This window comes from Carassius gibelio, chromosome A10 (assembly GCF_023724105.1).
Source record: "Carassius gibelio isolate Cgi1373 ecotype wild population from Czech Republic chromosome A10, carGib1.2-hapl.c, whole genome shotgun sequence".
NCBI classification, from domain to species: Eukaryota; Metazoa; Chordata; class Actinopteri; order Cypriniformes; family Cyprinidae; genus Carassius; species Carassius gibelio.
Window position 1 is genome coordinate 8,652,787 of NC_068380.1, and position 12,332 is coordinate 8,665,118.

Sequence of the window (12,332 nt, forward strand, 5' to 3'; positions counted from 1 at the left end):
GCTGGTGCTCTGTTATTTAGTAGGCTATTGATCGACAAAATATAACATTTACAGTTTGTTTAAAGTTAGCAATGAATAAAAGTGTAAATAGTAAACATTTTTTATTTGCATCTAAAAAAAGTGAATCAGGGTGTTACTGTTGTAAATATACTAATTTTAGAAAAACGTTTGTAAACGGACAATCCCATTGTTTAGCCAGTAATCCACACACGCACACACAATTCGCCCTATGCATATTTTAAACGCTTCAAAAATTGCTGTGTAAACAAAGAAACGCCCATCAAATTATCGTTTGTGAAAAGTGATGTCACAAGACCTTTGTGTTTTTTTCTGCAAGCATAAATTTCCCGTATTAATAATATAGAGCGAATTGATTGATTTGTACATATTTCTATTTAATATATAGAATTTTATTAGGGACTTTTATTTTGGCTTGTCTGGTGACGACGGTGCCTCAGGACTCCTCAGTGCAAAGCTAATAATCCTAGAAATCAGCAGTGTGTGTGACACACATCCACTCTCTTTCTGCCTCTCTTCATCATACACGCCCAGGAGGATGAACAAACCCGTTAGAGAAGATGAAAACTGCACTTAATTCCACTTTTTAAACTCTTTTCTTTTCTGTGTGAGAATGCTCGGCTAATGTGATGGTAACGTGGCTCATCGACGCCGGGGGATTTTCAGGAACTTTTTTCACCTCGGATGCTCCGGTTCTAATGCTTGTCTTTAAAAAGCCAATGATTGTCTAACATAGATCTTTGATGTATAATATTAAGTCTAAATATATGTTTTTTAAATATCCAATATTTAAAATAATTGAAGCTGTTTGTGTCCGATAAGAGACAATTTAAGTTAACGTTATCTGGTTAAAATCTCGCAGATTCATTCACGGGCGGTTTACCGTGCACTGGCATGTTTTAAAAAATGTTGCTTAGTATGTAAGTAGTTGTTCAGGTGCTCTTATAATTTTAACATCTGATTTAATAATAGTATTTTGTGTTAAAATCTATTTATCTTACGCTGTCGGGCTGGTAGAAGAGAGATTTACGAAGATTTTCCACCCACCCTTCTGAACTTTCATTTTTCGCTGTTTTGTGAAGGAGTTTTATTAGTCAATACTAGGAAGGAAACTGTCGTTATTGTGTTGGGATGCGGAAGGTAGAGGTGCAGGGCCGCTGGTAAACATGTTTAAGGTTTGAAGTGAATTGCTTCGTGATCATGTCGTCTACGGAGGGTGTTTTCTCCTGGGTGGGTGACTGGCAGTGGCTCTGCATGGTCACTCTCTTTCTGGCCTCTGTTGTCACTTTGATTATATACTTGGTGCTGTATTTTTCAAACCAACCTCCTGTTGAGAAAACACATCTCAGTCTTGTGGATTCGGAGGAGGCTGATGGGATTTTATGCTGGGTGCTCTCTCTGAAAAACTGGAAGAGTCAGTGGAGACGAGCTTGGTTAAGGAGCCTCAGTGAAGAAGCTAGGAGATCACAGGTTATATCTCTATATTGTTTATCTTTAAAATGGCAAACATAAGCTCTTATAATGTTGAATGTTATATATTTTTATATACATTTTTTAGCTATCTTATTGTGTTCCTTTTGGTAATTTGAAAAACCTCTTATTAGAGCGGGATTCAGCTAACATTTGAAGAAGATGGTGTTCAGTCATCAGAACTGGCTGTGGACCAGGTTTCAAGCTTTACAAAAACACCCGGTCAAAAGGTAAGGTCAAGCTTTGAACATTTATACAAGCTAACCTATATGAGGAATCTGTTTGTTGCCAAACTCTTTATTATGTCTCCCTGCTTGCCTACGTGAATTGTATATAGGTTTGAATGTTTTGAAGCAAAACGGGGTTATGAGTGTGACATTAGATTTCTCATTTTGACATGCAGGGTGCGTTTGACGATGCAGAAAAATGATTAGCAATGATTGACTGTTGAAGCTTGAGGATATTTAAAGTGACCAACTGTAAATCTTAGTCTTAGTCATAGTTGTATTCTTTTTGCAGAATGTCCTGTGTCAGGTGGTCGGAAACAAGCTGCAGTTTTCTCTCAGTGCTTTACCGAGCTCAGCGTCTTCAGAAACCCCCTTGAGATACAGTGTGACGATATCTCCGCTTCGTCTCCAGGTAAACATGAGTGTTTATTCTGCTCTTAGTTTCACTTGAGGATGGTTGGGTAAACCCAAGTGCTTTGGCGGGACAAATTGTCAAACAAAACAGTCATTCTTTAAATGCCTCCGGGAATATTGACAATGGAGAGGTGGATAAACCAGTTTTTTTTTTTTTTTTGGAGTAGACAAACACCTTCTTTGATTCTAGGAAAGGCTGTCACATGTTTTGCCCTCAAAGTATATAGTCACATTGGGATAAATCAGCACAATGCTCATTTAGATTGAGTGGTGAGGGAAATGAGTCTTGTAAGGAAATGAAACCTAATCTAAAACAGGGATTAAACATTTTCTGAATAAACATTTTTATGATTTTGAAACCTGTTTGATGTAAAATTCTAAGAAATATTTCAGATTGTGCACTAATTCTCTAAAGTATCTGATCAAATATAAGTACATTCATGACCATGTGAAGTCAAAAGGTCAGATTTTGTTCCCCTTTCATACAAAATATTCAAGAAATATACAGTAAATATTTATTATTATTATTGGGCTCATAATTTTGGACCCCCTCTGTATTATTTTAAAAATATGTAAATACTATTAAAGTGTTTATTAATATTTAAAAAATATATATATCTCCAGTTTAATTGTAATGTGTCAGTTGTTTTTAGTTTTTAATTTTTAATGTTTCTGTATATCTTTAATTACCTTTTTTATGTCCGTTTTAGTCATTGTAGTATGTAACCCTATTTATTTCAGTTAGCTGCCAATGTTACATTTCTAATTTAATTTAGTTTTTCTTCTAATATATTTTGTTTGTTTCAGCTACATTTCAGTTTCTGAAAATGTTTTTTATTAGGTTTAGTTAACAATAACACTGCTTAAATGTGTACAGTCACATAAAACCGGTAAGGATCAGAAATAAACCTGTAAGAGATAACGTTTCATGCAGTGTCCCGAATGTTTTTGATTTATAGGGTGTGCGACTCACTCTGCCGTTATATTCACCGCATAAGGCTAAGTGCCTCGGTCGCGAGTCCTGCCTTTATTTTAATCACCGGTAATATGTCTCTGCCTCAGAAACATGCTGGTACATCCTGCATAGAATTATTCATGGAAAAGCTTGTACCTCTTGGACAGGGAGTTTATTTAATATTGCGCTTCAAATGGCAGGAGAAATTAAGAGTACCATTTCAGTGTGCAGAGCTGCAGTCGTTGACAATGCATTGTGTTTAAAAGCTCACACAGGCTTTGCTCAATTGCATTACAGTTATTTTTAAACCAATAAGTTGCTCGACTCCTCATTGTCATGCCGATCCTGTTTTAGCCATAAGGGAATTGAGTGGCTAAATGCATTTCACCTGACTAAATCTTTCATTTCCTCGTATGCCTTCAGAATCCATTCTGTCATAGTGGGCTGTTTTTGTTCAAACAAATCAGAGAGCTAGTTTGTAAATAGAACATTGGGCATGTGCCAAGTATACATAGGGAATACTGGCCTTTCCAGGAGCAGTTGTGTTTATTTTCAGTTTGTCATTAAAACCTCTTTCTGGAGGAATCCTGGTGGTTACTGCATATTTTCTAGCTGTTTATCCTGCTGGTGAAGGCCGATTACTAGAAAGCTCTCAGTGGTTGTTAGAATGGCTTCGTAGGCTGAACAACAGTATATTTGGGGCTTTTGTTTTTGTTCTAGAGCTCAGTGCACTCTTGTGCCCACAGCCACAAACAAGGTTGTGGAATAACACTTTTATTGTGACCGCATAGGGTCCAACTCGTGGCAGGGTTTTAAGTTCTGTACGCAATTATCTTTTCCTTTTCAGATTGAAATAGATTGATTGAAGCTTTTCCTGTATGTTATTGGTTAGCAGCATTTTCTAGTTCTTCTATCCTTTTCAGACTTTATAAATTCATGTGATTTTAGAAATTAACGTATTGAGCATTGGCCTGGAATTTGGCATCCTGTCAATTATTTTTTTTTCCTACTCATTTCCCCCAAGTTTTTTCTTCAGAAATGTAAAGCAGTCATGCTTGGACACGACAGCCCATTCCTCTGTGTACGGTGGGCACTGCGGCTCAATGAGCTGTTGTGAATATGTGAATGCTCTGGACTCCTTTGTTTATTGTGCATTTGAAGTAGGCAGTGTTATGTTATCCTGGTGTAGTGTGGTGTGTTTCTGCCTCACACCCAGCTCGTTCTCAATATAGTATTGGAAACTGTGGAAATATTTGGTCTACAAATTTATTTTTGTAAATACATTATTTAAATCTAAACTGATTCCTTTATATGTGTAATTTAATGCACAAATAAATGGAGAAATCCCTAAATGATTCATGTTAATTGTATTCGGAAAAAAAATGATGCTATCATTGTTTAACACGATGGTTAACGTTTAAATGTTATGTTTTGTTTTTCATGGCCTTTAAAAGCAAAAGACAATTGAGACTTCTATTAAATCATGTTAAAAAATATTGTAGGCTTTACAAGTTTGCACGCAGTGACTCGTGGTTTCCTGCTCTGATCAGCCTTTGTTTAATGTCTATGGTTGTAATGTTTGTGTGTGTGTGTGTTGTTGCCACAGCTGGCCCTACGGATGAAAGAAGTGAACGAGGAGGTGGAGATTTCCTGGAGGGTGCTTCACCTGAACTCTGTAGATTTGCAGCTGACGCCAAGTTTTATGCAGGTTTGTTCACACCTCAATCCACTCGAGATTGAAAAGATCATGATTAAATGCGGTTCTCACTGCACTCTCAATCGTTTGTAATTCTCAGTAGGTTTTTAAAGGGTGACTTCTGCTTATTTTTTCAGAAAGCACGTGACACTCAGTTTATGTTTCAGGGAGATTGTGAAAGTCTAAGTGAAGCCGCTGTGAAAGACATGCTCAGACAGGTCTTGAGTCGAACTCAAGCATCCGTAACTTTGAGCAGCCGCTCTGCAGATTCTGCAGAAGTCCAGGTACTACCCTGCACAAATGTGTGAACACTTATCGTATTAACATTAGCACTTAATCCTCACTTAAAACACTAATATCAACTTAATTTCAACCACATAGGCTAATAAATATATTTACGTAACAATCATTACATAACTTTGGAATTTGCTCAGAATGGAGAGAAAAACACAGAAAAGGATGTTGCTGTTTATGTTATATGATAATGTTTTATTTCCTCTGTCCTCTTTAACAGGAAGTAAGGAACAAGACCTCGCAGGTGACCTTACCCCCAAAGCCCCCGCGAGCTCATGAGTGGAAACTATTAGTGAAGAACATCCGGGTCAGATGCAAACAGGAGGATGGTGCTGCAGGTCACTGAAACACACTCATAATTCGGAAGAATGCATGTTCTTCAAGTTCTCTGAAGTATCTAGCTAAATAATTTAGACATGTTTATAGAGTATGCAAACAACAAGTATTGATGATAAAGATGGATGATCCTGCATTTCAGCATATGAAAATAAAGGTTTTTAGCATTTTAATATTATTTTCTTCTTACGTGTGTATTTCAATCACTGGCAGCTTTTTGTGGTGGCCCGTTTCTTAATATATGGTCACATGACACAGATTCTCTTCCCTTCCCTGAGATCCCATGTGTCTTGTTGTTCATTAGATGGAGTCTGTACACACCACAGTCCTCAGCTAATGTTTTTATGTAGCTTGGATCGAAGAAATCAAGCCAATTATTTGGAAGAGATTTTGTTGTGGGCACAAAAGTGCAGGCTACACTTCCGAAAAAGCACCGCCCCTGCAACTTATTCAGTTAACTGCCTGTGTTTCCCTCAATCAGGATGTCCCTTCAGTTCGGAAATCATTTCCGGAAGTGGTCTAATAGTCCTGCTGCTCTCCAGCCAAGTCACTTTTATAGCCCAGCAAGCACTTAACGGAGACAACTGGCATCTCATCCATTTTATGCATAATTAATTTTGGCAAAGAGCGTTTTCTGCATAAGTCAGTCATTTAGCTTGATTTAGCTTGAACAGATCTCTTCTCTTTGTTTTTGGCTCAAATGTCTTGTTTTATTTGTATGTACATTAGCAAATTGGTCTTCTTTTGGAAGGTAAAAAGCTGTTTCTATTCTGGTTTCAGGCGGCATGGATCCCCAGTGTATCCTCCAATTGGATGATCCTCCTCAGAAGATCACCAGTTCAGTCTTGACTAACACATGCACCCCAGCCTGGGACCAGCCCTTTATATTGTGAGTTCAGGTCCACCTCCATTTCCTCCCTCCTCAGCTGCTCCTGCAAACTTCATTTATACCCATTAAATTAATGTTTTTATTTTTAACCTTTTTGCCACTTTCATAGGAAAGTACAGTAGAGGTAGGACAGGGAACTACTGGGAGAGAAAGGGGAGACGTGATGGGGGGGAATAAAAGTAAATCAGGCACATGTTGGGACGGCACTACCTGTTTAGCTGGGAAACCTGTTTGAAAACAATCACAGTTGTTTGTGCTCTTCTGTTTAGTAATGCTAATAGCATAGATATTATTATTAATTCAAATTTTATTTGTTTGTTTGTATGTTTACACTTTATATATGTTATATTTTATATGTGGTTTAACTCAAAACCATGATCAACATCGTCAACTCAAGAAATCCCAAAGTATAAAATCAGCCAGCATTTCCTAAGATTTAGACTATAAAATGTTTGTAGTTTGTCAGCTTTGCGTCATCCTCCAATCTTTCTGCATGGGAATACCGCATGATTTATTTCATCTCTTGCCTTTGTCTGTTTTTGCAGTGAGCTTAGCGGACGGTCAAAAGAGCTGAATATTCAGGTTTTGGATAACGGCAAGCCTCGGGAGAGTAAGTCCACATGACCGAAAATAAACCAGCTTAACAGCATTAATACAGAATAGTGATATCCATTAATCTGGGTCTGCAGAAGCTTGAAGGTCATCTGTGAATTTTAATCTACTTTCAGTCATCTGTCACTCTAAATTATGAAATGGCTTCAAAAATGCTTTAAGTGGTAGATTCAGTGAGCGAATAGAAAGTTACTTTTGTAATATCTTGATTTTAACAAACACGTGACAGCCGATATTACCTCATTTCACTAGCCTTTCACCCTGATTTCTTAACAGCTTGTGTGAAATGTGTTTGTCTGTCACTTTTTCCTTCCTTAACAAAAGACATTGATCAAATAATAATATGCATTACTTTGATTTGATCAGGCGTCACTCTCTCTTTTCCTCCCAGCTGCTTTGTTAGGGCAGGTATCTGTGCCTTTTGATCTAGTGAAGAAACACCCCAAAGGTCAACAGACCTTTTCACTCATGGTCAAAGATCAAGTGACTGGGTCACTAACTACTGAGGTAAAATATCTCATCATGATACAGCATAACTAGATATTAATCACATTTTAGACTTAATTCTCATTGATATGTCATTTTTTCTATTTTAACTGCATTTACATTTCATAATGGTCATAAGCTGGTTCACGTTCAGTTAATTTAAGGCTAAAGAGTGTCATCTTTTTCTTACAATGCCCTATCCTAGCTTAATGTACAAAAAGACATATATATATTTCTGTGTAGTTCACCTACCTGGAGCCCAGCGAGGTGCGTAGCTGGCAGACGCCCACGCCGGCCCCTACTAAGAGAGTGGAGATGGACCGCACTGTGATGCCCTGTGGCACCATTGTTACCACTGTCACTGCTGTGAGGAGCAAACCAGGACGACCTTTAGCACCTGGTACCTTCCATTGGCCTTTGATTCAGTTGTTGATTTTGAGGAAGGCAATCTTAGTGTTTTATGGGTATTAAAAATCTATTAAACGGTTTTCATGTTTTAAAAATCCCTCTTACAGAATCCAGATCGCCTTCTAAAAACAAGCTGGCGGAGAGAAGGGTGTCGGAGCAGACATCATTACTTGGAGCCAAAGTTAGCAAAGCCCTGTCATCATCAGATACAGGTGGGGTTTCCAGTAAATCTTGTTTCCACTTTCTACACCACAAGTGATCATCAGTGGTCCTGCTGCAAGAATAAGTTCAAAATGCCACATCAGTAATAGATTACGTTCAGCGTTTGAACACTCTTTTTCTTTCCTTCCTGTACAGAGTTATTGATCTTAAACGGGACCGACCCTGTAGCCGAGGCTGCCATTAGACAGCTTCACGAGTCGGCAAAACAGAAGCTCAAATCTCCTGTCAAAAAGAGCACCATCATCATCTCAGGAGTGGCCAAGGTACAGAAAAAAACAACTCCGAGACCAACATTTATGCATGTACAATAGATTGGTACCATATCAGTTACTTGTTGTATATTTGTACTGAAAGTTATTGTATATTTAATTGTGTGTTCTTTTCACTTTTTACATTTTCATTACCTTTACTAAGTTATTTTTTTAAAATGCTAATAATTTAATAACACTTGTTAAACGTAATATTTAGCAAATATCAATTTTTATACTGTACGTTATAACTTTACATTGCCCAAATTCACTTGTAGCATTTAAAAAAACAAACTTATTTTGGTTTTAAATAAAAATTTTTTTTTAAATATTTCTACAAAATGGTGCAAAATTTATGTCACAATGTTACATCATATAACAAGTTAGTTTCTAATTCAGGCTTTACTATTAACCTCCTCTCTAGGCCCCTCTGACACAGGATGAGGAGATGAGTCTGATGGCAGGATATGCAGCTGCGATGGACGCTTCAATGTCCGGGGCATCAGAGGGCACCAGCAGCGAAGTGTTTCCATCAGAAACAGTGGCAGAACCCAGCGTTCTCGAACCCACGGAGTCTCTGGCTGGTGCGAATGGCACAGACCACATGGAGGACTGGGAGAGCCAGGCCGGAGAGGACCCGGATGAAGATAAAACGTCTCTGTCCCTCTGTATCTCTGAAACGGATTCCAAAAAAGAAAAAGGTGAGGGGGGAAAAAGGGGGATGAACTTTGAGCTCTATGTGAATGAACAGCAACAACATTCAGAATATGCTGAGGTTTTAAGTTTGTATTTAACCTGTTTACACCTTCAAACCACATAAGTGTTTTACTGAGTTATAAATCTGATCACAGCATGTGAAAAACAAGGTCAATGGCCTGCATTTACTGTACATTGCCTTTCAAAATTTTGTGAGAGACTGTGATACATTCGGTGAAAAGAGCACTATTTATTTTAACCAGAAATCTTGTATCATAAATGTCTTTACTGTCACTTTATCAATTTAATATCTATTTAATAGTATCAATTTAATGCTAATTTCTACAAACTCCACAGGACTGAAAAGTAGCTTGAGTTGTCACTTGAGTTGCTTAATATGAACAAACTTTGACACGAGGGAAATATTTCTATCAAAATTGAGTCTGTTAGTGGGATGCCACAGCTCAAATGATTACAAAATGCTCTTACTTTTATGTCTGATATGAATGTTACAGCACTGGCTAGAGTCTTTCTGTCTGTACTTCTGAAATTTGATGACACCCACATTCTTTTTTTGTCATCTTTACCTCTCCCTTATCACTGTGTGTGTGTGTGTGTTTTTTTTTTTTTTGCTATCTTAAAGTGGAAACCTGTGCTAACCAGACTTTATTGCTGGCAGAGTAAGTGACCTCTTGAGAAGTCTATAATAGTAAAAGTATGTAGACTTCCCTGTGAAATGGTTAACAAACCCTTTAATAAAAGCCGGTCCATGCTCCAGCTTTCATCTTGATAATAAGTTATTACCCTGTATTTAAGTAACATGTGGATGAATTCATTCTTGACTTTTGGACATGGAGAAAGATTTGACATGCCATTTGGCTTCTCAAATCTTTGGAGGCATCCCTTAGTTTTATTTTTGTGCTGTTGAACCTTTTCATCATTGGCCCATTGAAATGTTTGGCTGATAACTTGCCCAAGCAGCGTAAAACAATCCGGAAGTTTAACCATGCGGAACTTCTAAGCTGGTGTTTATCCTGCTTTCATTCTAAAAACAAGCACTTTAGATTATGTTTGCGCACTTTATTTTAGTAGTGTGCTTTTGTGTATTGTAGTAGCATCTTTCAGAGCTGAAAAAGTTGGGCTGATATGAGTAATATTCAAATTGCGTCAGAATTCCCACACATCTGCTGTGTCTTCATGGGGGTCAACAAAATCGAAAGAATGTTTGATTTCCAATTTGACGGTTTTGGTTACTGTTGATCTGAGTGTGGAGTTTGACCTCCAGGTTGGCTCAGTGAAATATGTTGGGGAGCTTGTCTGATTATTTTCATCTCTCTTTGGTGCCCCCTGTAGGCAGCTTCCTGCACAAGAGTGCCAAGCTATTTTTCAGGCGGCGACATCAACGAAAGGAGCCTGGAATGAGCCAGTCCCACAATGACCTGCAGTACTTGGAGCATCCCGAGGCGGCCATGATGGGCGACAGGGAAAAGAGGACGGCCACCTTCAGGCGTATCATCAACCGCAAGCTTCTACCCAGAAGCAAGAGCAAAGCCAACGGCACAGTGAGAGAACCGCCCACATGAACTGCCCACTCCGTCGCCTTCATCAAAACTAAAAGCTTCATCTTTCGAACATCCTTCCTATCACATTCACTCTAGTAACTTTACTGCAAGCCATTGCTTGCTTCTGGGCCATATTTGCCTAAACTTCTGCGTAGCAACAATCACTCTCATTAACTCCTTATTAACACCATCATTCAGATTTTCTGAAAACCTATTCCATTATTCAGACATCTCAGCTTGGTTCTTCTTGATTAGCTCTATGAAGTCCATCTGACGGACGCTAGATTCATTTCTCCATCCATGTGGAGGGAAATTAGGGACACTTTCCCTACTTAACGGATCTGTCCAAACCTTTCACCTTCATCTTTGAACTTTGTGCATGGAAGTTTATGGAAGAAAGTTTACAAAACATCATCCGAATGAGCACTGGCTCTCTTCATCACTCCAAATGACTCGGTGTCATTTAACCTTATGCAAATATTGATCTTCGTGCAAATGATTTTCTGCGTTTGTGGCCTTCTAACCAAAGCTGGATTTGAGGACAAGCCTTTCTCGCCATCTTCCTGAGCTTCTGTAGCCTCTGGAAACCCTCTGGCGACATGATGGATCCTGGAATATCAGACAAGGGAAAACCATTGTTCTGCTTTGCACTTATTTATATGCTCCAAACTCCAAATGCATTTGCAGGGATGTGCAGTGAATTCTGTGGGGTTTGGTAGTGAACATGCTTTATAAAAAATGATGTGAAAGACTCTCTTGATGTGAATTGCATATGAGAATAAGTTGTTAGGGAGACAAATCTGCAGTTCCACCGAATTTGACTGAATAGTGAGATTTATTTTCAAAAAGAAACATTTTCAAACAGAGTATAATGTTTAAAATGTTCTGGTTTGGCACTGATGTGTTCACTTTAAAACAGGTTTGGTGTTTTAATCATCTTTTAATTTCTAAATATTCAAACAGAGATGGGGAAAATATTAATACATTATTTAATTTTAAATATTTTCCTTTTATTCAAACATTATTCAATGTACTGTGTAATTAATGTGTAAACATGTCTATGACCCCCACCCCCCCTCCCCCTTTTTTTTCTTCCACAGTCATTACATCATGCCTCACATGTAAAGAAAAGTATGTTAATTGTACCAAAGGTTTTTAACACTAAGCAAGGGCATTTTTTACCATAGAGAAAGACCAGAAGTCATGAGAATTTAGCTATTCAATATGCTCATGATTTTTTTTTTTTAAGTGTGGTGTCTTCTGTTACCTGAAATGTTGGCTGTGAATGCAAGCCCGTTTGTATTTTGGACTTCAACTGTTGAGCCTGTGTGGAGAACTGTAGTGGATTTGTGCTTTGGAAGATTCAGTACCAGGTTCACTTGGACATTTACTTGACCTGAAGCTGCAGATGTAGAAGAAACCTGAATGTTGCCAAAAAAGAAACCTCAGCAGTCTGGTTGATATATATGTATTCTGGGAGGACTACTGTTTTTTGTTTTTTTTCCATTTTTGTCTGTGTGGTGTGTTGTCATTTGTGGCCTGGCTGTTAACAATTCATTGTATTTCTAACAGTCAAAAAATGAAAGCGGTATTGTCCAGTGAAATGGAAGGAGGCACATGAAGATTTAATTTTTGTCCTGCTTGTTTGACCAGCCAGAGGTGATCCAGTCATTAAATGAAATCTAGCACATCAGTCCTCTGTATATGCATATCATAATATATCCATGTGCATTAAAGAATTCCTCGTTAACATCAGTCATCTGTGCTTTCTCTTGGAGTCTGGTTGACATCCTTAACCA

General features: G+C 38.1%; 1 protein-coding gene across 2 annotated transcripts; it reads left to right on the forward strand.

Moving 5' to 3' along the window:
• Positions 1-439: 439 nt before the first annotated feature.
• Positions 440-12,283, forward strand: LOC128021075 (C2 domain-containing protein 2). Of its 2 annotated transcripts, none has more exons than XM_052607990.1 (14): positions 440-1,488; positions 1,623-1,718; positions 2,008-2,127; positions 4,691-4,792; positions 4,948-5,064; positions 5,295-5,412; positions 6,191-6,299; positions 6,845-6,909; positions 7,303-7,418; positions 7,641-7,797; positions 7,913-8,017; positions 8,163-8,290; positions 8,700-8,976; positions 10,325-12,283. In XM_052607990.1, the coding sequence occupies exons 1-14, from the start codon at positions 1,219-1,221 to the stop codon at positions 10,552-10,554; spliced, it is 2,010 nt and encodes a 669-aa protein (XP_052463950.1). In that variant the 5' UTR covers positions 440-1,218; the 3' UTR covers positions 10,555-12,283. The 2 variants fall into 2 exon arrangements, with proteins under 2 accessions (XP_052463950.1, XP_052463948.1); XM_052607988.1 differs by having other exon boundaries at positions 446-1,488; positions 4,918-5,064.
• Positions 12,284-12,332: the final 49 nt, after the last annotated feature.